Source organism: Nilaparvata lugens, chromosome 1 (genome assembly GCF_014356525.2).
Source record: "Nilaparvata lugens isolate BPH chromosome 1, ASM1435652v1, whole genome shotgun sequence".
Lineage (NCBI taxonomy): Eukaryota > Metazoa > Arthropoda > Insecta > Hemiptera > Delphacidae > Nilaparvata > Nilaparvata lugens.
The window spans coordinates 95,484,935-95,512,266 of NC_052504.1; the positions used below are offsets into that span (position 1 = coordinate 95,484,935).

The following is a 27,332-nucleotide window of genomic DNA, read 5'->3' on the forward strand; positions in this document are numbered from 1 at the left end:
CACACACACACACACACACACACCACACACACACACACCACACACACACACACACACACACAGACCAACACCCAAAAATCATGTTTTTGGACTCAGGGTACTTGAAACGTATAGAAAACTTGAAATTGGGGTACCTTAATTTTTTTGGAAAGCAATACTTTCCTTACCTATGATAGTAGGGCAAGGAAAGTAAAAATCATGTTTTCGGACTCATGGGACCTTGAAACGTATAAAAAACTTGAAATTAGGGTACCTTTTTTTTGGAAAGCAATACTTTCCTTACCTATGGTAATAGGGCAAGGAAAGTAAAAATACTGTATAAACTTGAGTTTATATAAGAAGTGACATTAGGTAAATTTGGATTCCCATTTACTGTATACCGATCAGTGACAGTGAAGGTGCCCAGTACAGTAAGAATATTATTCCCAAAGTTTTTTTTTTTTTTTTAATACAATGATCGGAAAAGAAAAAACAGACTATTGCCCAAAACTTCTTCAATTTCCTAATTTAGTTTCAAATTAATATTAAATTCCATGTTGTTTAATCAAGTATAGGCCTAGACCTAGTCATTTCATCATATTTTTTATTTTGTATAAAAATCTAGCTGTTTCTTTTTTATTAGAACAGTGTATACAAATAATCATATCCAATATCCGAAAAAGAGCGTTTATTCATCACGCTATAGAGTGTTTTATATAGATTAAACAATAGGTGGTTTGGATCATTGTACCGACTATTTAAATAATTGAAATGTCTCCTTAAAGAAAACATGAGTTTTGTGACCTTTTATATCAATGAGTACGAACAAACCAAGTATTGCTAACATAAGTATCAATACAATTTATTATGAAGATAATATTGATGACCAGAAGCATCTCACTTTATCACATTTGGATACTTCTAAATGTCAATCAATTTAAGCTTCACTGGAGCTCTCGATAGGAAAAGCTATTATCATTATTGAACACTACTTGGACTTCATACATATCCTTTTTCCTGTCAACTTGTACAAGCTGGTTCAATAGATAAATTATTTCTCACAAAACTTTCATCTCTTATCGATCCATCGGTAATAGTTTTTCCACTTTTCTCTAGTGATCGTTTTCAATCTAGGGCACTAGATTAGATAGTACATCCAAATAGTAGGGCATTCAGGATAGAATTAGAAACCTTAACCTGTTAATGAAAAACGGTAGTATTGTATATAAATAAGTTATTGTAGGGAAATCTGCCATATAAAATATCATTTGAGGTTAATTCAAGTTGGAATAATATTTCAATCTTAGTACATTTTGAGTATTAGAATAAAATCTGGGATATATTAGGTTATAAGTGGCTAGTTGCTGTTCAGAATAGAAGTTTCTGTGCAAGTCACCTCATCTCAGAATGCAAATCCATCAAAAACTGAAAGTCATCGAGTATTTAGATTCCTTATCCATTGTTGTAGGAATAATGCCTTTGAAGCCGTTGAGTCGGCAAAAAACATTTACTTTAGGATTGTACAATTTACTGTTCTGCTTGCCATTTTTCTTAGTAGTTTACAAAAATTTGAATCAGGAGATGAACTTGTTCTCACGGGGTGGAAGCCTACATAACTTTCTATTTGCAAGTCTCAGATACCTTTTAGTTTTCTTCGGCCTTATACTGGCTCGGTTCGGCAATCTGTTCTTCAGAAAACACACAAACCCCATCGAAAAGTTGATTGTGATCAATAGAAAACTAGACAGAAATCTTTCTACCGAATCCAAACTATCCAACTTTTTAGTTTTCATTGTTGGTATCGAAGTGATTCTAATCAATATGACGATTTTCTTCGCCAGACCTGGTATCGAAGGGTTATATGTATTTTTAACAGTGTCGGCTCGAGGCTTGAAGATGATTCAGTTCATGAATCTGTTGCATATAATTAGAACTGACACAAAAATCATGAACGAAATATTGTTAGATATAGGACAGGATCCCGGTTTGAATTCAAACATCCATTATTACTCGCTGGTGAATTTATTTAGAGATCTGCAGTTTTGCAGCTGTGAAATTAGCAAACGGTACAGCCCAGACATACTCTGTTTGGTTCTTATTATGTTTCTCACTTCACTCGATATCCCCATCAAGGTTTTGAACAATAACTTTTCCGTGTTGACTCTGCATATTGCTATATATTGCTCCAATTGGAATCTGTTTTATTTGATCACTCTTTTCTGTACTCTTACGGCCAAGGAGGTGAGACTTTATATGCTATTTTCAATATTTATTTCTTCATTATTTATTTATTTATTTATATTTTTTACAAAGAAACACTGATTGGGAGAGAAAAACTAAGGATACTCCTTGTACTATTTCTCTCCCAAATTTAGATAACATTTTAAAAGTCCAAAATAGGGTTATGATTTTACTTAAGGTAAAACCATAGAGAAAAAATCTGTTGTGGTACACTCACACAACTTTCCTTGCTCATTGAACTGTAAGCCTCATTCTCAAACGAGAATAATTTAGGGGAATAACATAATGACGATTGGCGGTAACATATTTGAAACTACGATCAGACTACTGTATATGTGTATATATAATTGTTTTCAGAGTTCTTTTTCCTTTGTGTAAATTGTGAAATTCGATGATTTTTTCTAAAGTCGTCAAAACAGCTGTTCTACAGATGAAATATCTCGACTATGTGTTCTTTTTATAAACTGCTCTACCTACCTACCTCATGCACGAGAAGGAGGTTACAAAGTCCATTTCTCTAGGATGGGGTGGACCCCCCATTAGTTTCTCAGGAAGGAGACTCATGCCAGTTGATAGAGCTGATAAATAACTATACAGGGTATGAATTTGAAAAAAATCGGTCAAGTCATTTTTGAGAAAATCGTGAAAAACATGGTTTTTGAAGTAATTATCCGTCATTTTTCTCAAGAATATTACGGACTTCCTGCAATTTTCCCAGAGACTCATGTCAGTTGATAAGGCTTATAAATAGCTATCTATGATATAAATTTGAAGAAAATCGTTAAAGCCGTTTTCGAGAAAACCGTGAAAAACATGGTTTTTTAGTAATTATCCGCCATTTTGAATTAAATTTCATTGAATTTCTTATTGTCGGGTCCTCATGGTATAAGGACCTTAAGTTCTCCTTAGGATCTCCTTTCAACATTTCATCACCTCCTTATATTTTCCCAGATTTACTACGAGCTTGTAAAATATTGGAGTTTTTTTTAAATAATATGATTGTTCTTTGATTCTATTTTTTTCTAGAGTAGCCTGAACCTATTGATTTGCAATATTCAATTTTAGGATTGTTAAATAATTTTTTCTCTGATGATCATTTTCATGAGGTTACACGAAGACCTATCCTCATGCTTTATTTTGAGGTGTCGTTGTGACTATCTCACAATTTTCTGACAGTTTTGACAAATTGTTTCATTAAATCCTCAATTTTTCAATCTATGCTTGGTTATCTTTGTCTATTTTTGAAGTAGCTGTTGCAAAATTCGTCAATTTTTTCCAATGAATAGTAGGTACGGTTCAGGAATAAGAGAAGGAGGAACAATACTGAGAACTGACTGATCTATGCGCGTGACTTATCATGTCTATTGAATAAGACGTCTATCTTTGTCAACGACAGCCGAAATATAATATAGGCTACCTACTAGTAGTTCTGTGAACAGTAGACCTCACGCAGTATTCTCATCCACAAGTACCTGATTGAAACTATAGACCTTATGGAAATACAGCAATAGACTGGCTTCTCCACACATCTGTCAGCTGATTTATGATGAATAATTCTATAGTCTGATTTTTACTCTAATATTGGCGTATGAAGGAGGCTCCTTTTCCCTTTTATATATCCTTGAAATGCAAAATTTCCAAAAACCTTGTATATACGTCGACGCGCAATTAAAAAAGGAACATACCTGTCAAATTTCATGAAAATCTATTACCGCGTTTCGCCGTAAATGCGCAACATATAAACATTTAAACATTAAGAGAAATGCCAAACCGTCGACTTGAATCTTAGACCTCACTTCGCTCGGTCAATTAAAGATGAATCTACCTATACAACGGAACATTTCGTATGATATTTCTGAAGCAAAAAAATGTTATTTGTTCACTTTTTGTGTAGTTGAGAAGTTGATATTGTGGTAATTATTTATACTTAATAAAAGACTAAGAGATTGTCAAAAACCACAGATTTATTGATAGTTAGAAAGACCGGTTTCGGTTGTTACACCATTGTCAATCTCTGATAAAGAGTTTATCTAATCGTTTATCAGAGATTGACAATGGTGTAACAACCGAAACCGGGTTTTCTAACTATCAATAAATCTGTGGTTTTTGACAATTTCTTAGTCTTTTATTCAATTATTTGTTCACCTTTTTGTATGCTGTTACTTTAATTACAGTTATAAAACCATTGTAAAATATGCCAAAATTCAATCGAAATAGGTAGTTTGTTCTTAATTACTATTAAACGAAATTCCAATTAAATGCTGTATATCACCCCGAAGACTTCTGCTACTGCAAATATTGACAACAGGGTAAATAGCTAGATGGAAATTCGATGAGCGCTACTATACAAAAATTATTTGTTAGCCCGGGGATATACAGCATTTAATTGGAATTTCATTTAATAATAATTATTCATTAATTGGCTTTTGAACGAATGCAGCTTCCAATTTATTTCCATCTGTAGACTAGTTTTTTCTTGTTTGTTGTCACTGAACAGAGAAATTTGACGTTTTTTATACATTTAATGTTTAAACAAACTATGTTTCATTTTTCCAGAGCCAGAATCTTTCCAGAACCATTGATTCAACTCTAACTCATCAAGATTGTTCAGAAATTTCTCTTCAGGTACTTATATTGAGAGATTTCATAGAAAAGTATTATTTTAAGGTTGAAAATATCTTGATCAATTATTGTTCAAATTGATAATTTATCCAGATGTGGAATTACAGTATCACTATTCCAAGAAGAATGAGAGAAACCTATATTGTTGATACTGTACCTACCTATTTTGGGATTGACAAAATATTAAGTTTCATTTATACATCTTGTAGATTTTATATGAGTACATTCTGAAGTATAAATTATTCACTCACAGTTCAATAGTGATGATCGTTTGACTATGCAGTATTATATATCATAATATATTATGTATTTTATTACTGCTTATGATAATTTGAGATTATTCTGTTGATGATCCATCATATTATCCAGTGTTGGAAATATAATAATTACTGTTATAAAATATTATAAATAGAAATACAAATCTTAGTTCCCTTTTAAATTATTTTATCACAACATGTTTATGAAATGGCATTAATGTCCGAAACATGTTATGATAAAATAATTTTAAATGGTATTGAGATTTGTTTTATATTTATATTACAAGTAGCCCTAAAAAAAGACAATAATATATTATATTTAAGAAAATAAAACTGAATATTAAATTATATTGTAAATATATATGCGTATATTCTAAAATATAAATTATTCACTCACAGTTCAATAGTGATGAACTTTTCAATATGCAGTATTATATAATTATATATCCAGACTGACCGACAGTCCTCTATTATAATAAACAGTATGAACTGTGAAATGACCAACCCAATAACTGGAAAACGATTTCATTCTATTTCAATTTTTATATTTTTTCTCACGTTTTTCCTATGAATGTTGCTACAAATTCTATCCAGTGATGGAGTTTGGGCTGGAATAAATTTAAATTTTATTGATTTAGTATTGATGTGGTATCTCGACTTGATATTTACTTAAATCTATAGAATGGATTCACAAAAGTTCACTAAAAAAGCATGGAGTGATCTTAGGTCTACTGGATAGAGTGCTTGCGTAGCAGCATAGAGATCCCGGGTTCAAACCCTCTCATTACCAAAAATCTTTTAACCAGATCACTCCCGTGTTATCGGATGAGCACGTTAAACTGTCGGTCCCGGCTGAAGTATGACAGTCGTAAGGCCATTTGACAGCTTAAATTATATATTCAGGCGGTGGAACCTTCCCGCAAGGGACTCCTCACCAACAAAAGCCATACGAATTTACTGTTCACTAAATAAGCGTACACAAAATTATCAATAATAAATTCTACTATTCCTACAAAATTAATTCAATATTCATTGGATAGAGAGAACAATACAATGGTCAGAAAAGAAAAAATGCTATTGTCCAAAACTTCTTCTATGTCTAAATTTTGTCTCAAATCGTCCAATTATTAATGTATGTTAACGTTAATTCATAAAGTATGTGTACCCAGATTGCAGGTGATTATTTTATAACCTATTTATGCTGTAAAGTTCTCAATAAATATTCCGATTTATTGATAAAAAAATGATATTCACATCTCTATTTCTTGTGTAATTTATTCGTAGTGAAATCATTTTTTCTTCTATTATTCATTGATTACAAAATCCTATTTTTGTGTATTTTTCAGTTGCAAGTGTATCTATCTGAGTTGAAAGATCGACAACTGACGTTCTCAACCTATGGCATGTTTAAAGTTGACAACTCTCTTCTGCCCAGTGTGAGTAGACTACTTTGTACAGAGTGATGCAGCCCAAACCTCAATCAAGCTGTGTTATTATTTAGGAAGTACTAAGAAATTGTCAAAAACCACAGATCTATTGATACTTAGAAAGACAGGTTTCGGTTGTTACACCATTGTCAATCTCTGATAAACTCATCTGTTTATCAAATAAAATCATCTGTTTATTAAATAAAAGTACTAAGAAATTGTCAAAAACCACAGATTTATTGATACTTAGAAAGACCGTTTTCGGTTGTTACACCATTGTCAATCTCTGATAAACAGATGAGTTATCTGTTTATCAGAGATTGACATCTGTTTATCAGAGATGAGTTTATCTGTTTATACTCATCTGTTTATCAGAGATTGACAATGGTGTAACAACCGAAACCGGTGTTTCTAAGTATCAATAAATCTGTGGTTTTTGACAATTTCTTAGTACTTTTATTTAATATGAATAATTACCACAATATCAACTTTTCAACTTCACAAAAAGTATTGAGAATTTCATTGGCCGAAATCAATCAATTTTTATTTTTGATTGGTGTTTGAATTGAAAAGAGAATTTTAAGTAGTGACGGTGAAACGACAATTCCAATCTACTAATAGTTCTAAAAAAAATTTTCATTTTCAGGTTTTTGGAGCAATTATCACCTATATTATCCTCATCCTGCAATTCTACGATTAAATCAACAAATAAATTCTCACATCTATAAGGAATAATACAATAAACCTGATGTGTTTTTCATGAAGATTACGAATCAGTTTCGTTTTAGTGCTTTTTCACTCTATATTCTATTTTTATTGTCGCTGTCCATTTTTTCTTGTTTTCATTATGAATTTAGCCTAGGCCTACTTATTTAAATTGTAATAATTGGTAATTTAGTTTGACATTTTGTTTATTTATATAGTGCTAATACGTTTTTTGTAAAACTATGAGTCTCATCAGACTCAATGGAAATTGTGAATTGTATGAAAAATAAAATGAATTATTCAACGTCTAGATGATTGTAACATCAACTCACTAATTGTTGTATAAATCCATTTCTTTGCACTTGAAATTGCTATATTTCCAAAGAATTACTTTTTACTACCAGATTTATTCATGAAAAAAACAGGAGCAACAAGGATATCTACCAATAACTAATGCTTCCTTAAATTAACGATGAAAAATCATAGCAAGTAGGCCTTCTTGTAGAGCACAGACAGAAGATTTATATACTAATGACTTGGGAAAATATTGTCATATTTGTCAGGTTCCTGTCTTGGTGTAGTTACTTTTATACATAGAGAGTTCAGTCATATGTATATGGGAACATTTCAATAAATTTCAGACTGTTGTAGATATAATACTGTAATTTGATTTGATATACAGAGTGAGTCATATGTATGGGAACCCTTCAATAAATTGGAGACTGTTGTAGATATAATACTGCACGTAACTTTCAGGATAAGTTATTGGTCAAATACTCTACCTTTTGACGTATAACTGAATTTCAACCCCTCATTAGGGGGTGACTTAGGGGTTGTAACTCAAATATTTTAAAAGTAAAAACCTATTGTGTGGTACATAATTTGAAAGGCCTTTTTAAAACAAGAAAGATGGCATCGATAAAAATGTTCTATGATACTTGATCTACTATCCAAAATGGCGGATCATTGAAGTTTTAGTTTTTAAGGAAATGAGGAGTTGTAACTCAAATATTTCAAATGTAAACACCCATTCTGTGGTGCATCATTTTAAAGGCCTTTTTCAAAACGAGAAAGATGACATCAATGAACTTCAATAAGCAGCCATCTTGGATAAAAGTATCATAACACATTTTTATCCATGTCATATTTCTTGTTTTAGAAGGGCCTTGAAAATGATGTACCACACAATGTGTGTTAACATTTAAAATATTTGAGTTACAACCCCTCATTTCTTTAAAAACTAAAAGCCATTTTGGATACAAGTATCATGGAACAAGTATTTTTTGACGCCATCTTTCTTGTTTTAAAATGGCCTTTGAAATGATGTACCACAAAATGGGCGTTTACTTTTAAAATATTCGAGTTACAACCTTTAAGTCACCCCCTTATGAGAAGTTGAAATTGAGTTGTACGTTAACTCAAAAGGTAGAGTATTTGACCAATAGCTTATCATGAAAGTTACAGTATTATATCTACAACAGACTCAAACTTATTTAAGGGTTCCCATAAATATGACTCACTCTGTATAGTAATGACTTGGGAAAATATTGTCATATTTGTCAGGTTCCTGTCTTGGTGTAGTTACTTTTATGTAAGAGGATTAATACATGAATACTCTCCTTTAGAGATAGTAAGATTTACATCATACTATATCAGTCTTCCTTATAAAAAATAAAAATCAATGCTTTCCCATTCGACCAATGCCCAACGTTGGTAGTGAATTATAATAAAATATTTATATCAAGTGTAATATTCTGTAAAGGGATGATATAGAAAATAAAATATCCTTGATGCAACACATAAGGAATATCTTATTGAAGGGTTACCCTCAAATAAGAAGGAAGGGTTGAATAAACAAGACGGGGCCGCCGAAAACAATGGATGTACAGGTAGAAGTTCTATTGACCCTTCAGTGGCCGCCTATTGTTATTGAATTTCGAAATTTTCCTGGTCTATTGTTAGTTTCCACTCCGAGGAATACTTTGGTGGACCAGTCTGGTTACTTGAAGGCAATTTCAGCTATAAGCCAGTGTTTGGATGAACACACACATTACAGTACCGTACTATCGATGATGAGTACAAATTTAGGTAGTTAAACGTACAGTACGTGGTGTGCAAAGACCCACCAAAGGTCTTTGGTGGTGTGTAAAGCCCACATCGATTTTTGAACGTAAATGTGTTTGCCATCCTTATAAATTTTACGAAATTGAATGGAACTTGACAAACACATGATACACATCATAATGTTTGCCAAGTTGTGTTCAATCTAATAGAATTTAAAAGGACGCCAAAAAATCGTACATTCAATAAGTATCGAATTGTATTGTAACTCAAATTGGTCTGTATACAGCTTGTGAGAAAGTTGAGTTTCATCAAATGAATTATTGAGAATAATACTTATAATATTTACTGTAGAAAATACAAGTACTAATTCTTTCTCACGCGCTTTCGATACTGCTTTTTCGATACTCCAACTTGTGTATCGATAACAGTAAAGTATCGAACCTTCCGATGCCGATAACGATACCACCGGTATCGGAAGCAAAATATCGATACCAGTAAGTATCGCAATGCCTCTAAGCATAACCTAAAAAATTTAGCTGAAATCCTGTGTTCTCTGTTCTGAAAGATAGATAGCCTGTGTGCTTTCTGCTTTGTGGCAAATCTATTTTGCGCGATAATCTATTATTTCTGTGAATATGTAAAAATAATTATAATAAGAAGAAGCCCAGAGGGACAACAACACCAAAAAAATGAAGTTGAAAGTGCTTATTTTTAAAGCAAATCCAGGAGATACTGAAAGAAGTAACAAGGATATTTATCAGCAAAAACTTGAGGATCTTGGTTTTGAATCTGAAATTATAAATGTCATTCAGTTTAATTACAAAAATCTAGATGTTCTGAAATCGAAATTCATTCAACCAAACAAATATTCTGGTATGTAGGCTATTTTATGACTTTATGGTACTGATTTGTTAGTAGTTGTATATTGCTTTAATTTGAGAGGCATTGATTTGCTCTAGTAAAACTTCATAAATGATTCAACCCCCTTAGAAAGAATATAAGGGGTAACTTTGAGTATAAGCGTCACGGAATCCAAACAAGGCGAGTTAAACCTGTTCTTATTATATTGCCGATTTTAAAGGATCAATCTAGTTGATAACAAACCTGTCGAAAAGTTGAATTTTTTCTCTGTATTTTCTGTAACCTTTTGTGTACATAACTATGCTAATCTTAACCCAACCTAACTTGTCTTAATCTAATCATTATCCTATCCTAAATAAATCTAACTCACCCACTATGCCCACCTATGGCGGATTTCACACCAAAGCTGGGCCGAGCCGAGCGGAATCTGCGTGCGTTCACACTGAAGCCGATTGCTGATTCAGTAATACAAAATACTGCGCAACTCACTACTTGGAAAGATCAAACTAAACTGAAAAAAGACAAAATGCCCGTAAACGCTCGAGTTGGGCAAGCCGACTGCACAAATCCGCTCGGCTCGGCCCGGCGTAGATTTGAATGCTCCCGACTAAATCCTGCATAGTTAGCGCGCGCGCGGATTCCGCTCGGCTCGGCTCAGCCCGGCCCAGCTTTGGTGTGAAACCCTACTATAACCATGCCCAACTTAGCCTAACAAAGAAAACTTACCAACACTTAGCCATACGCTAAGAGATAGGCATAGGTAATTTAGATATTATGAGATTATAGGTAATCTCATATTATCATGAGATAGGATTAATTAAGTATTTACTAAAAATAGCATAAAATTGTCAAGTGCGCAAACTTTTTTATTTTTCCTAATATCTCTTCAATTTTTGAGTTTAGGTTAGATTCGACTGAAATTTTTTCTTCAGAATTCATTATTCTACAAAATTCGATAATTTAAAATAACTATTAATTACCGAATGTATCATAATTTTTTACAACAAATTTGCAATTTTTTGAAATACCTCACAAATAATTGATTATACAAATTTGAAACTTATTTCATTAGATTCCTCATCAAATTGTACATATGATTCCACCTTTTAAAACCAATTTAAGCCACAAAAAATATCAAAAATAAAACCCGAGTAAAAATGTTCCATGCTTGTTTAGCTAATTCTTCAAAATCAACAACATGTTGAACTCGTCTTAACGTTATCTATGGACTCAATGCTGGATTCTGTGGCCCATATACCTAAGTGAATCATAAAATGCTCATGGATCAAACGCCTACCTATCAGAGTTGATTATGAGCTTTCCAGGAAATCTAATGTTCTGCAGGTGGTTGGCGCATTACATTTCAATCTTTAGCGGCTCATACACTGGTCTAGCATTGCGGGACGGGCCAAAAAAGGAAGGATCGTGTCAGTGTGTGAGGAATGTCGTGCTAAGCACGTCCTGCATTGCACAGCACGATGGCAATCCGGAAAGGTTTGATTTCCGTCGCGCCAGGCCAAAAATATCACTTTCACAACCGACTTCTAGCATGGCACGTTGCGTACTGAATTTGCAGTGTATGGCACTCATCGTGCCATCACAAGCTGGTCGTGCCAATACAAAAAAATGGCAGGATGTGCAATGCACGAGAAGTGTATGGGCTGCTTTAGGTTTTTTATCTCAGTATTTTTTTGTTGTAATGTCTATTATATGTATACAGGGTGAGTCACATTGAACTTTCGGGTTTTGGGAGGGCTTTGCACGAAGAAGGGAAGGAGCAGAAGGGTGGGGATGGTGTAATTAGACGCGACATGACATGCAGTTTTAGTGTGAGCAATGGCCTGGTCGGGAAAACATCGTGCGTTCGTAGTTGAAGAGTTTATTGAAAATGGCGGCTCCTTGATCACAACCAGTGTGCGTTCCGTTTACATTTTGCTATTGGTCGACGTGATCCCATTTCCATTGGACCAACAATCAGAAATTGGGTATCAAATTTTAGAGCAACATCATCAGCTTTAAAAACAAGACTACAAGGCCGAATTAGGACGTCAACATCAGCGGAGAACGTGGATAGAGTTCGGGCTTCATTTCAACAATCCCCTCGGCGTTCTGTTCGGAAACATGCTGCTTCACTAGGATTATCTTTCAGTAGTGTCTGCAGAATACTGCAAAGAGACCTTAAATTTCACTGATATAAGATTCAGGTAGTGCAAGAATCAACAGTTAGAGACTTGGACACACGAACAAATTTATGCCGCGACATTCAGCAGATCCCCGCACTGCTGTTTTGATCTTCAGTGATGAGGCACATTTTCACCTCGCCGGAACTGTTAACAAACAGCATTTTCGATACTGGGCTGAGAATAACCCACGAAACCTTCACGAACGACCACTCCATAGCCCTCGAGTGACAGTGTGGATCACGTCGACCAATAGCAAAATGTAAACGGAACGCACACTGTGTTGTGATCACGGAGTCGCCATTTTTAATAAACTCTTCAACTACGAACGCACGATGTTTTTCCGACCAAGCCATTGCTCACACTAAAACTGCATGTCATGGCGCGTCTAATGACACCATTCCCACCCTTCTGTTACTTTCCTTCTTCGTGCAAAGCCCTTCCAAAACCCGAAAGTTCAATATGACTCACTCTGTATAATTTTTATATCGTTTATATTGTTATGTCTATACAGTATGTATAAGAATAGGATTTGTATTGTGTGTGCCCAGTTGCAATTAAGTTGAGCTTACTGACCCTGGGAGTGTACAGACGGAGAGCGGTTAGGAGGTCCACCGGTCTTTGAAGGACAGCTTTCAGTGTGGTCTCATAAAATATGGATATCTATATCCTTTCAAGACCGCTGGAACTCTGACGCCTGAACGCTTTCCATGTGCACCCGCCTTAACTCCAATATCGCAATAACAACTTTGTCAATACAAAAATTATTGGCAGTCTCTCAGCTTGGCAATTTTTTTTCTGGTGATAAATAATAATAATATCGAGTGACCTGGCTGGCTCAGGTCTGGTGTCAGAGTTTTCAGGTCGCAACTGATCAATTTCAGGGCCTATGACATGACCTAACGACTGCTATTTAGGCAGCCGGGACCGACGAATTAATGTGTCCATCCGAAACACGGGAGTGGCCCGAGATAAATATCTTTTCTGGCGATGTCCACATGAGCTATAGGCTTGTGCATGTGTAATGGGACGGATGATGATTGATTTTATTATTTGATGTGCTAGGTTTCGATAGACCTATTGCTTAAAAAACAGCATTAAAAATACATATTTAGATAGTTGAATATACAATACATACAGCTGGCGACTAGCCAATCAAACTGTTATATCTGTCATAGCTGTTATATAAAGCTGTATATCTGTGGCTTGGTGCAAAAACTATCAATGTCAATTTTTTTCAAAAATGAGTTTAATATATCACTAATATCGATTATTTTCAGTTCCAGAAGTGCCAATGTCCTATCTCAAAGCAATAAAAAGTTATAAAATTTATAATACCAATGTCATGATTTAGTTATTCCACTCTCAGAGTGCGAAAACTACCAATGAAGACATTTATGTTTTTAGATTGTCATTCATACTCCGTGCCAGAACTACCAACGTCGGCTTCTGCACTTCTAGCAATCGCATTTCCGTATTGAAATGTCGTAGTTAGAAAATACAAGGTGAACTTTCTAGCTGATTTGTGAGAAAGTTGATATTTTGACATAGGTAGTTAGTTCTTGCACCAAGCCACAGATATATTATTTTGTTTTAACTTGAATAATGGAGCATTCTTTCTATTCTATTCTTCTACACAATAAATAGGTTCATGAAAACAATAGTATTTTGTAAAATTTCATATGGATGATGGTTTGATTAATAATTGATTGAGTACTTTATTTATGTAGATTACAATATATACTGGCTTATACACTTATATACAATAGCTTACAATACAGCAAAATTATAGATGAATTTACATAATATAGACTAAGAAAATAATTATTGAACTGTATATGATATGAAAAAGCAATTTGTAATATAATAACTATAGATAATTATATTGTTATGCATTTACATAAATTGGCGGAGCTTTGGACATATCAATGTCCATTCTTCGGAAAGAATATTAAAAATATCCTCCCCACTAACTCTCTACCAAATCTCTAACTCTCTACCACTAAACCACTAACTCTATACCATGGTGAGAGATAAGTAGGCCTGCAGCTTTAGATGGGTTATTTGTAATTAAAATAGATATGTAAAATATCCTTTAGGCGACCGAATAATTATTATATTTCTTGTTCCACACAGCAATAGTTTTCTCAAGTCCGAGATGTGTGAAAGCAGTAGCAAACGCAGCCGCCGATCTGCCAGAGGCCGACCAATGGGAGAGCGTGCCTTGTTTTGCAGTAGGTGAAGCCACCGCTCGATTGGTCAAAGAAATGCTGGCTTGGAACGCACTGGGAGCCGAGACTGGTTCTGCTGAAGTTCTGGCTCCGTTAATACTCAAAAGTATGTTCAGCTGAAATTTGCATTTATTTCTTCATGTCTGTAGTGACGAAGTATATTTCGCACCTAGAGCAGAAAATGAGATTTTCCCGACTCGAATTCGGCTTTCAAGTCCGAGGCTTTAGGCCGAGGACTAGAAAAGATCGAGAGCCTGAAAAACATTTTTGCCCCTGGTGCGAACGCTATTTTTTGCCACACACAAAAATAAACAATTTATATATATATATATATGAGAATAGTTATTCACTAAGCAATTCCGAAAGCAGAAGTGGAAGGTGATATCTCTAGCAAATCTGAGGTAATCTGAATATCAGGAAATTGTCCAAGTATTTTTATTTTTATTCTGATTTGTCTAAATAACCTAAAAGATGATGTTCAATTATGTGGGAGGTTGAGTTTATACTTTTTTATTCTTTCAAATGACAATAAGATGGTATTATTATAAATGTTTTAATTATTGAATAATGAAAAGTTTTTTGATCATCTGTTTTTTGAACACCTTTCTTAGTTCCATGTTAGCGGCTGGAAACCTGTTCTGACGTCAGACGAGAGTCGTCTGCAAACAATGTCTTTCAGATCTACGTAGGGACTGGAAAACAGCTGCTTTCTGTGCAGTGTGGCGAAAACGTTTTAATCATTTCGTTTAAAAACGTTTCCAACATCTTAATTTTTCATGAAAAGCCTTAGTCTGGATCCTTTTTATGTAGTTAAGTTAGAAATGTATTTCTAGTTAGCCAATTGGATGGGATTTGAATAGGGTGTTAGTATAGGGGAAAAACCTTGACCTCCTGGACCTTGTAAAGGACACGGGAGTTGGTTTGCCTAACTAACATACTTGGGACACACAATAAGCTTCGGTTGACGTGTGAGGTTCTTTGAACCTTTGGATCTTTGAATCCGTCCCTCCAAAAACATAAACATAGCCAATTTGATACTGGATTGTAATACTTGATTATATTATTACAAGAGTTCATATCATCAGAAGGTGATATCATTGTCATCATTACAAGAGGTTATATATTTACAAGATGTTTTTTTTCATAATCTAGTTTCTAGTATTTTATTGAAGTATCAATAAACTCACTGATCACTTATGACTATATGAGCTACCTTTTTATCAATGAATTTGAGACAATGTGACGTAATGTCAACCTATTGCAATGTACACGGCGTCCCACGAAGAGGTTTCCACGTTTGATTTTATATTACGTGCTCATTCATGCACCGATCCTTTTCAAATTTTACACAGTTTACAAAGTAGGTTCTAAAAATATTCTGGGAAAATTTCAACTCCCTAACCTTTGTGAAAACAAAATGGCGGCATATTGAAAAACGATACTTTAAGAACATTAAAAAGGTGTTTTTGGTTTTATTAAATATGTTTATTGTTGCACTTTAGGGCAATATGACTTTTAAATAAAAAACTAGAACATAGCCTAAAAAACCCTAGCCAAAGTCCAAAATTATTCAAATTGAAATCCATCAACAACACACTGATAACAGCGCTTAAGCAATGATTTGTAAGCTCTAAAGCTGCGTACACATACTCGTGCTTCCAACCCGCACCGAGCACGCTCCTCCCTCGTACCGCCCACGTACCACCATCGCACAGCAATCGCTCCGCCTCCGCTCTCTACTCGCACCGATCATGAACGTTACGGAAGATGGTAGATCTTCTCGCGTTCCCCGGTCGAACCATTGTTGCTCGCCGGTCGATCATCAATCGCTCTGCTGGAGTGACGTTCGCTCTTGGAGCGGAACGAAAGTCTGTACGCACCTTTACAAAGAAACCCCGCGGTATCCGGAGAAGTTCCTCTTCTATTGATCGTTTTAGTTCCTCATCATTATTGAAGCTATGGGTATAAACTTTTTCCTTCAAGTAACCCCATAAAAAGAAATCACAAACAATTAAATTTGGTGATCAGGGTGGCCAATCTAAAAAATCAATTCCACGACCAATCCAACGGCTATAAAGTTTGTCATTTAGTAATATTGCTTGACATGATTTGCGAAATGAGGTGGAGCACCATTTTGTTGGAAGGCTGCTTGATCCATTTCTGGTACCATCAAATGAGTCAAGACTACCGCAACGAAGTAGACAAATCAGATGATAACTCATGAAATTAGTTTTCATAGAGAGCGAATTGGTAAAATTTTAAATATGCCGCCATTCTGTTTCTATGGAGGTTAGGGAGCTGAAATCTTCCCAGAATATTTTCAGAACCTACTTTGTAAACTGTGTAAAATTTAAAAAAGTTCGGTACATGAATGGGCACGTAATATAAAATTAAACGTGTAAATCTCTTCGTGGGACACTCTATATTATTAATCATGAAACGTCATTCTCATCCACTAACCATACTCATGCTAAGCTCAACTTATGTGAAAATAACTTGGATATGATGTAAATTTAATGCAAATACGGTAGCTTACTTGGAGTAAATCAATTCGTTGAACCAACTACTAGAATCGTTCTAATTGGTTCATCAAAGCTTGCTTGGCAAGGTCGATTCTTAAAATATTATTATTCATAAAAAATACTTTGTAGTGTTAATGTTGATGTTGTGGAACTTTTCCATAATTGAATAGACTTAGAACGTTGTCAAAAATCCACTTTAATTAAATAAAAATTAATATTTTACAGGAGCATGCTTTCGTGTGTGCTCACACATCATGTAACTGTTACAGCTGATGATGTGTGAGCACACACGAAAGCATGCTCCTGTAAAATATTAATTTTTAATTTTTATTTAATCAAAGTGGATTTTTGACAACGTTCTAAGTCTATTCAATTATAAAAAATACTGTTCTTGAACTTCTATGGTAAGCGAATGGAACAAAACAAAGTTTTTGTATTTACCTTCTTGGACGCTTTTAATTTCAATAAACATACTAATGATACCGAAAAGAAAGATGACAAGTAGGCTATGTATTTGTATTTCTCTTATGTATATTTATTTCTCCAGGCGGATTATTTCTATATTGTTCGTCTTCGTGTCATGAAATTCTCTTCAATTTCAAAATTGAAAATCATTACTTATTCATGATCTTCTTTTATTATTATATTATATAATTTCTTATTTCATCTTTTTCAAGTTCTTAATGACTCGTATTGAATTTGTATTAGCAACTCTCACCTGCGCACACACAAACTACCCTTGGGTCTCCCCACCATTGAAAGCCATACGCTAATAATAATATAATACCTGCGCACAGGATTTTCCTTGCAGGTGATTGGTTTCTTATACTTTTGCTGAACGTTTTTTTGTATATTTTTTGTTTTGAAGAACCAATAAAGAATTTTTGAATTGGAAAAATTTAATACCGATTTATTACTCAAATAATTATGTCAACTTCGTAACTCCAAAAATCATGTTTCAATAACGTAAAATTAACGTATCAACATATTGTGTGAATAATTAATTACTTCAATCAAATTTTAATGAGTCATATATTTATTTATTTTATTTATTTATGTATAAAATACTATAATCATAATACAATTATGACATTGGAGGAAAAACTAGGCTAAGCCTGTACTATTACTCTCCAAAAATTTTGATAAAATGTTAATGTTGTCCAAAAGATAAGGTTATATAGTCACACACTGCTTCGTCACTTGATTTTCGGTCCAGAAATGATGATTTAAAATTTTGAATTTTGAAGGTTGATTTTATACTCTAAATGAATCACAATAAATTAAAAAATTTAGAAATATTGCACTTATTTAAAAAATGTGAATACAAAATCAAAAACCTACTCACTATTTGTTATTCACAGCTCTGAATAACTATTTAATATATATAGGATTCATAGGTGGATTTCACCCATGGTTTGTCGGTTTTAGTTGAAAAAAGTTGAGTATTTTATACATGACTAGCAATAAGGAGGTACCGGGTTTGATTCCCGGGCTGGAAAATAATTTCTGGATAGTAGCTCTCGTCGAATTTTCATCTAGCTTTTGACCCTGTTGTAGCAGAAGTCTTCTGGGTGGTTCACAGCATTTAAATTTTGATTTTTGTTAAATAATTATTATTTATCGATTAGCATTTGAATAAATGCAATTTGTCATCAATTTCCATCTGTATTTTAAACTAGCAGGTAACCCGTGCTCCGCAACGACACTTTTAAAAACTTGAAGTACTAAAATCTTGAAGATTTTAAAATAGGCCTATAACCATACTCGGTAATTTAAGAATCTATATGCAAAATTTCAAGTTAATCAGTCTAGTAGTTCAGACGTGATGATTCCTATCCCGTACGTGTAGAAGCCAATTCTTTCCTCTATTATACTAGTAGCTCTGTGAACAGTAGACCTCGCGCAGTTATAAACCACAGTCTCCTCTAATACTGTCCATGAAATTCTGTCCTGTCCTGTCGTGTCCGCGAGATATCGGTAGCTATGCCTGCTATCATCAAAAGCTTACCGAGTTGAAAGCAGAGAAAAGTCGGGAGAAAATACTATGCTACTTCAAGTTATCAATTGCATGCCTCACTGCATGCAATTAATAGTCCACACAACAGCTGCGTTTTCAATAAGTTACATTGAGATATTGAATTGAATGCGTCATTGCATGAAATTTACTAGTAGTTCTGTGAACAGTAGACCTCACGCAGTATTCTCATCCACAAGTACCTGATTGAAACTATAGACATTATGGAAATACAGCAATAGATTGGCTTCTCCACACATCTGTGTAATCACTTGTCAGCTGATTTATGATGAATAATTCTATAGTCTGATTTTTACTCTAATATTGGCGTATGAAGGAGGCTTCTTTTTCCTTTTATATTATCCTTGAAATGCAAAATTTACAAAAACCTTGTATATACGTCAACGCGAAATTAAAAAAGGAACATACCTGTCAAATTTCATGAAAATCTATAACCGCGTTTCGCCGTAAATGCGCAACATATAAACATTTAAACATTAAGAGAAATGCCAAACCGTCGACTTGAATCTTAGACCTCACTTCGCTCGGTAAATAATTTTCTAACTGCAAAATAAATAATTTACTAAAAATCAATCAATTCTAAACACCGAAGACATCACAATTATTCGAAACAAAGCAATGTCTTTAGCGCATGTCTTCAACCTGAGGCCGCACTGCTGGATGGTTACACACAGAATAGTCATTTTTTGGGGGCGTTTGCAATAAAATACATGGGCGGTTATAGAGCAACACACACTCTTGTCTACTATCTACTGACGGCTGTTGGATGACGCAATGATTATAACAGCTGATTTTTATTTCTGTGTGTGGCCAGTTTACAAATATTCTCCCATAAGGATTACATGTAAACTGGAGTGATCCGTGGTCTAGTGGATAGAGTGCTTGCGTTGCAGCATAGAGATCCCGTGTTCGAACCCTCTCACAACCAAAAGTTTTTTAACCAGATCACTCCCGTGTTATCGGATGGGCACGTTAAACTGTCGGTCCCGGCTGAAGTATGACAGTCGTAAGGCCCATTGACGGCTCAAATTATATATTCAGGCGGTGGGACTTTCCCGCAAGGGACTCCCCACCAACAAAAGCCATACGAATTTACTTTTTTTTACATGTAAACTTTGAAGGACCGTAGGAAAAAGTCCTGAAGTCGAATTTTAAATTTGATAGGCCATAAACCTGGTCCTGAACATAACGAACACAACTGAAAAAATCATCAAATTCGGTGCACACATAAAAAAGTTATTGAATGTCAAAATTTGAGGCTCGATTTTTATTTATATAGATCTTGCTTTTAGTGTGAGCCGAAACGAAAATGAGTTTTCTAATATTTGCTGGTTGTATTACAGGCGACTTGAGCAAGCCAGTCCTGATGCCAGTTGGAAATTTGAGTCGTGAAACCATTTGCAATGCGTTGCAAAGCAATGGTGTAGTGGTCGATGCTGTACAGGTCTATGAGACGGCTCCTCATTCCGACCTGAGAGGTTCTATTGAAAGCCTGGCACTGTGTGATTACAATGCTATGGCTTTCTTCAGTCCTTCCGGCGTTAATTCATCAGTGCCTATTCTACGTGATCTACGCGTGGATCTGGATAGAATAAAGGTGATTGCAATTATTTATTATTGAAAAACTCATAACTACTGAGAATTATCTATATAAATAAAAATCGAGCCTCAAATTTTGACATTCAATAACTTTTTTATGTGTGCACCGAATTTGATGATTTTTTTTTAGTTGTGTTCGTTATGTTCAGGACCAGGTTTATGGCCTATCAAATTTATAATCCGACTTTAGGACTCTTTCCTACGGTCCTTCAAAGTTTACATGTAATCCTTATGGGAGAAGATTTGTGAGCTGGCCACACAAAGAAATAAAATTAGCTGTTATAATCATTGCGTCATCCAACAGCCGTCGGTAGATCTGTTTTTCTATTTTCTTTCTACTGATTCACAAAATTCTTATTCTAATAATAATGATGCCGCGGTACGAACGACGACCAAACTTGGGCACTACCTCCGCAAACCTCTGTTTACGGAAGTAGTGACTTGGGTCGTAGAACTCGAAATGCTGTAAATTTAGAATATGCACGGGAAAATCAGCAGCAAGGAGGTATACCATTCAATTTCCCAGCAAGCTGCATTCAACTATATCTAAAAATACAAACTGCTGAACAACTAACTAAGCACATAGGAAGTCCATACCTCCATATTGAGATGTAAATACTGATTGTTGGATAGTTTTCATAAAAATATAGTGCATCAGATTAACCTAAGGCTAAGCACACCTGAGGAGGCGCGGCTTCTCAATCATTCAGAATGACACAACTTACAGAAAAGTACCACAGGCTCACGCCCAAAACGGTTCCAATTCTAATTTAGACAACAGTCCAAATGTAGCTAGGTTAGATCACTATTTTGCATAGATTATGGTGATGCTATATAATTATAATATGGTCTTTTTGCACATGCTTATATTGAATTTATCAGCTAATTGATGTCTGAGTAATTAATTCTTCCGCTTCTCTCTTTGGTTCTCGAAGCGTTGCTGGTTTTGTTTGATGACGTCATTTAATCACAGTTAAATTTAGCAAAAAATAATTATAGAAATTATTTTAGAAAAATAATTATTTTTGAAAGTTATGATAGATAACAAAATATATTCACGATATACAATAGTGTGTGATCGAGTCTGAATTAGAATTTGTCAGCTAATATTAAGTTTTAATTATAATGATAACGTTAGTTTCGAGATTCACAGTTACGCTTTATCAAATATAGTAATGAATAATGTTCCTATTGGCAATTCAATGAATTTATTCAATTTTATTTTGTCAACAGTTTGTGGCAATTGGACCTACCACTGAGAGAGCATTGTTGGACCATGGTTTAAGTGTGAGTGCAACAGCTTCCAAACCAACTCCAGAGGCATTGGCTCAAGCTGTCTCTTCTGTTTTCGCTGACTAGTCATTTTTATCTTAGGCAAAATGAGTTGAGCGATTGAAGATGGTGCATTGAGATGGTCCTAGGTGAGTCAGAGATTATATTTAAGAAACATTAATTTATAATATTATATTATTTTTAATTTATTCATTCTATTGGATAACTTTTGTTTATTCATTTACTTTATCAAGTGATAATTTGACATCTTTTGGGACCAGACTCCCCAAAATAAATACACTTGAAATTGTCCCAGCACTTATTTCTATAAAAGAAGTGAGAGACTTGTTTTGGCTGCTACACCATTATCGATATGTAGTAAGCTGAACACTTTAAACTCCAACAACAAAATCATGAAAATTGGTTCATATGACAATGTAAATCATATTGATCCATTTACACGATGTATTCTACTGCTCGATGTTCATACTTTCAGTTTACTAGAGATAATAGTGTAACAACCAAAACTAGCTCCTCACTTTTATAATGAGTGGTTTTGACAATATTAAGTAGGTTTATTCTTTATTAATATGATTAATAACTACCTAATACCTCCTTCTCTACAACACAAAAAGATTGTCAACTACTTCATCCGTACAATTCTTTCTCATTTATTCATGAAATAATGTAAAACTTGTTATCAATAAATCAACAATATTTACTGTTGAAAGTATAAGTAGCCTATCATTTAATGGATGAGTAGGATGTTATGTTGACAAACGTCTTTTGTATTCAAAACTGAGAAAGAGCGTATCGTAATGTGTTGAAAATATAGGTTAAGACAAATGCACACAGAAACGTATGTAGACAGATGGACGAATAATCACTCCCCAGCTGCTCGAATACGCAACCCACACAGACGGGCTGGATTTGTCTGCATGCAGATGTTATTACTTTCCTTGTCCTATTACCATAGGTAAGGAAAGTATTGCTTTCCGAAAAAAATTGAGGTACCCCAATTTCTATACGTTTCAAGGTCCCCTGAGTCCAAAAAAGTGGTTTTTGGTATTGGTCTGTATGTGTGTCTGAGTACACGATATCTCATCTCCCAATCAACGGAATGACTGACTTGAAATTTGGAACTTAAGGTCCTTACAATATGAGATCCGTCACGAAAAATTTCGATCAAATGCAATTCAAGATGGCGGCTAAAATGTTGTCAAAAACAGGGTTTTCGCGATTTTCTCGAAAACGGCTCCAACAATTTTGATCAAATTCATACATAAAATAGTCATTGATAAGCTCTATCAACTGCCACAAGTCCCATATCTGTAAAAATTTCAGAAGCGCCGCCCCATCCATGCAATGTTTGATTTTAGATTCCCAATTTTCAGGCTTCAGATACAACTTATCAAAAAACCTGAACAAGTGGAAAAGATTGAGCATAAAAATCTCTACAATTAATGTTCAGTGACATTTTCACTTAAAATTAGAAATAAGCTCGAAATTCGAGAAAATGTGTTTTTTTCAATAATGCAAATGTAGGCAACTGTCTATTAAATCATTCACTATGAAGAGATAGCAGTCTTCGTGTGTCCCATCGTTATTGTCCTGTCACCAGCTGGCAGATCTTTGAATAGTAGACTTGAGATGCGCGAGTACACTAGGGTCAGGTGATAAATTTTCATAGCGGCAAGGAAAGTTGTGTGAGTGCGCCACACCAGATTTTTTTCCTCCGTCTGTCTCCATACTATTACTGTCCACCGCTCGTAACTTGGCCTCTGGAAGAAATGCAGTCGATCTAGTTTTAGGCGTGACATATGGCACTGGAGAGCCAGGTAGCGAGTACACAACACGCTGTGGTCTATTTGCCTTCGCCAAATGTAATTGAGCAATTTCCATCCCACCAAATTTGTAATTTAACCAGCGGTCTATAAGTAAAATTACATCCTAACTATTTTAGTGGTTACATAAAATAATAGAGTTAAGATTCAAGTTCAACGGCTACTAACTTAATGAAAAAATAACACAACATTTCGACGTTTAGTACTCCGGTCAGCTGCGGAAACAAAACTGAAAGCTGAATGGTGAATAGCTTTATTAGTGAGCACGGTTTGTAGTCACAATACCAAGTCGTCAACAACATGGCACCACTCGTTTATTCCCCCCTACGCCTCAGACCTCAGAAGCCAAGTTACGAGCGGTGGACAAACATCTATCTGTTGCTGTGTGCGGTCGCCTGATTCGATTCTCACTCATTGGATATTAATGTATTAATTCAATCGAAATTAAAAGCAACGTTTTTTGTGTATAAGTAATTCATGAGAATGACATTGAACACAGTCTGTATTATACGATTGCAAATGTCTGATTTTCAAGTTTATAACCAAGTTTTATATTTACAGGGAAATCAATAATACTTTGATACATTAAACTTCGCAAAGCTGCCTGCATCAAACTTGACAATGCTCCTCCGATTAGTAACTTCACTCCAAAAGGTGTCACAACTAAAAATGCAGCGCATTCATCATAATCGTGGAATCAGCATCCAAGTATTGTCACGTTCCGAAGATGACTTGTCCTAAGCCCAATACACCACTGTTATTATATTATCAGAGGTGATTAAACTTAATTTTATTCTTATTCTCATGTTCAAGGTTCTTACAAAACTTTCCGTGTTGTAGAGAAAGTGTTAGGCTAGGCACACACCAGTTAGTCAAGACAAGACAAGACATGATCAGACACAATACTTCACATAGTTGCTTATGAAGACATGTCTAATTGCAATGACTAATCAGTGTGTGTTGCGTCAAAAGCAACTATGTGAAGTATTGTGTCTGATTATGTCTTGTCTTGTCTTGACTAACTGGTGTGTGTGTCAAGCCTTATTGTGGTTTGTAGTAGATATCCATGTTGAATAAAACAACTCAAAATTGTCATAACCACTTTTTTAAATCATTTCATTATTTAAATTATTAATAAGTATCTTAGTTTTTAATGAATAATTAATTGTGACAGTACAAGTCGTTCTAGCCCACTATAGATTGTATAAAATAAGTTGAGACTTGGCCCTCCATCCGAAAAAATTACAGCGCGTTGCAAAATTGTGAAAAATTGCAACTTTCTTAAATTTCTAATTCAACTACAAAATTGTTTGTAGAATTTCATCCTCGAAATTCCAGTAGCGATGAAAAAGTATCAAGGTTGAAGGATTGAAAGGAAATTTTAAAATATCCGAATATATATTTTTCTTTTAAAGGCTAAAAATAAACTTTCTACTCGTGATATTTTTCAAAGTTTTTCGATTTGTATATCATCAAGCTATCAAAATGAAAAAGTTTTCTCAGGAAAACATTTTTTTCCGATCATTACTTTTTGAGATATGAGCGCCTGAAGTTTGAATTTATGGGACAGAACATTTCAAATTCGGTAAGATATAAATCCATGAGATTTAGAGGATGGATTCTTCATTGTATTGTTGATTTAGTAAAACAAAAATCTCTGAAAATATCAATTTTTGAAAAAGTTATTAAATTTACCAAAGAAGAAATTATAATAACATGCATGTTCATACAGAAATGTTTTATCTAATCACAGTCAATTGAGATTAATTCCCAGAGGAATGCAAAAATTTTCCTCACAAAGGCCCGGTTGCACAAAAAACCGGTTAAATTTTAATTCTGATTAATTTCACGTGAACCAAATCAGAGAAGACCATTTCAAAAAGATGGATCTACTGGAATTAATCAGGATTGAAAATAACCCGGCTTTTTTGCAACCGGCACCAAGTACCTGATTGAATGATTACAAAAGTTCAACAGCTGAGTCATAATTTTGACACAGTCCCACACACATGAACTCGCTCCATTCACTTCCATCATCAACAGACGGTGAAATAATTATTATCAGCTGTTTTTCCAAGGATGAATGAATAATAATCATCCTTTTTAATGTCCTTCAGCGAGTTTTCCCAGGGATGAGACCTAGTGCAATCGAATTTTTATATCATAAACCTACTATGTTCCACATTTCGTGAAAATCGTTAGAGCCGTTTTCGAGATCCGTTGAACATAATAACACATAACCAGATAAATATAAATAGGATATAATAGGATATCGCGTGATATAATAGGATATTATGTATTAGTTCAATTCTACCTACCGCCTTTCGAAAATTTTGAGCTCCTTTGGAAATATTATTACTTTCATTTTTTTAACAGAGTGGAAGATTCAGTCTAGTTCTTGGATAGATAATAATTTTTATCAACTGTTCTAGCTCCGGGACAATAACTATACTATAAATATAACTATAATACAAATATTTTGTTATTTTTAATCATCGTGAAAAATGCTTGAATGCAAAAGTTAAGGTCGCCTGTATTCTACAGTATATTCTATGTATGACTCGTTTCTATTCTTTTCTGAACTTAATGAGATAAATTTGTTTCAGTGACTGAAAATTGGGACAGAGGTCAACAGTCAACATGGCTTGGATTCAACTGATGGCATCATTTGATCAACTCTTCTGCAATCAAATTTTCAATTACACTATTTCTGCGAAAAGACTGAATTATCTGGTAGCAAGGTGCATAGATATGGAGGTACATTGAAATTTAACTTCTCTCTTTTGATTATTAATTTATTATTCTTGATAGTACTGGACCTGCAAAATAGAAAATCAGCTGAGACCGCACGCTGAAAGTGCGTTTTACTTTATGCGACCTCGGCCAATGACCGAGAAAGAAAACCTTTGGGTTTTAAGGGAGTGTTCACGCGTTGTCAGGTTTCAAATCTGTGAACACTCTGATAAGAATCAATTCTTTTTCTCGGTTATCGGCGAAACGAAAACGTGCGAATATGGAGGGCATAAAAATTCTATTCTGATTCCTTTGTACAGGATTTTCAGATTTTAGATGATCAGGATCCAAGTTTATTTTTAGTAGTATTCTACCAATTCTTATTTATCTCTTGCACTCGTCAATCCCTATTATTTTATCTTAAGCTGGGTTTAAACCAAAAATCAACTACCATATTTATAAATTTATAATCTTATATAACTACCATATTTATAAAAAAAAACGTAACAATCAGTAAAGCTGCGTTTACACCAAAGTTATAAGGATTAAGTTATAAACATTTTGTTAATAACTTTGGTGTAAATGCAGCTTTAATGATTGTTACGTTTTTTTCTTTATAAATATGGTAAATGATTTTTATCTTTTGAATTTGCTCAAAAGATATGACCTAATGTAAATACTTCAGGTTTTGCTCTATGTTATTTTTCTTTAAAATATTTTATGATCCTTGTTAATTGATATAAAATTGATGTATATTATA

At 34.3% G+C, this 27,332-nt stretch overlaps 1 protein-coding gene across 4 annotated transcripts in view; it reads left to right on the forward strand.

Moving 5' to 3' along the window:
- The window catches only part of LOC111058725 (uroporphyrinogen-III synthase), a 33,482-nt gene extending 6,447 nt beyond the window's left edge, over positions 1-27,035 (forward strand). The window contains exons 1-6 of one of the 4 annotated variants that reach the window (XM_039419661.1): positions 9,816-10,168; positions 14,473-14,673; positions 20,468-20,721; positions 21,957-22,144; positions 24,401-24,613; positions 26,446-27,035. In XM_039419661.1, the coding sequence (XP_039275595.1) occupies positions 9,985-10,168; positions 14,473-14,673; positions 20,468-20,721; positions 21,957-22,082 (765 nt within the window). In that variant the 5' untranslated portion in view covers positions 9,816-9,984 and the 3' untranslated portion in view covers positions 22,083-22,144; positions 24,401-24,613; positions 26,446-27,035. Of the gene's footprint in view, positions 1-4,776; positions 4,846-6,445; positions 6,536-7,172; positions 7,648-9,812; positions 10,169-14,472; positions 14,674-20,467; positions 20,722-21,956; positions 22,145-24,400; positions 24,614-26,445 lie in introns of those variants that run through there. The other 3 variants (XM_022346287.2, XM_039419660.1, XM_022346284.2) reach the window with 3 other exon arrangements.
- Positions 27,036-27,332: the final 297 nt, after the last annotated feature.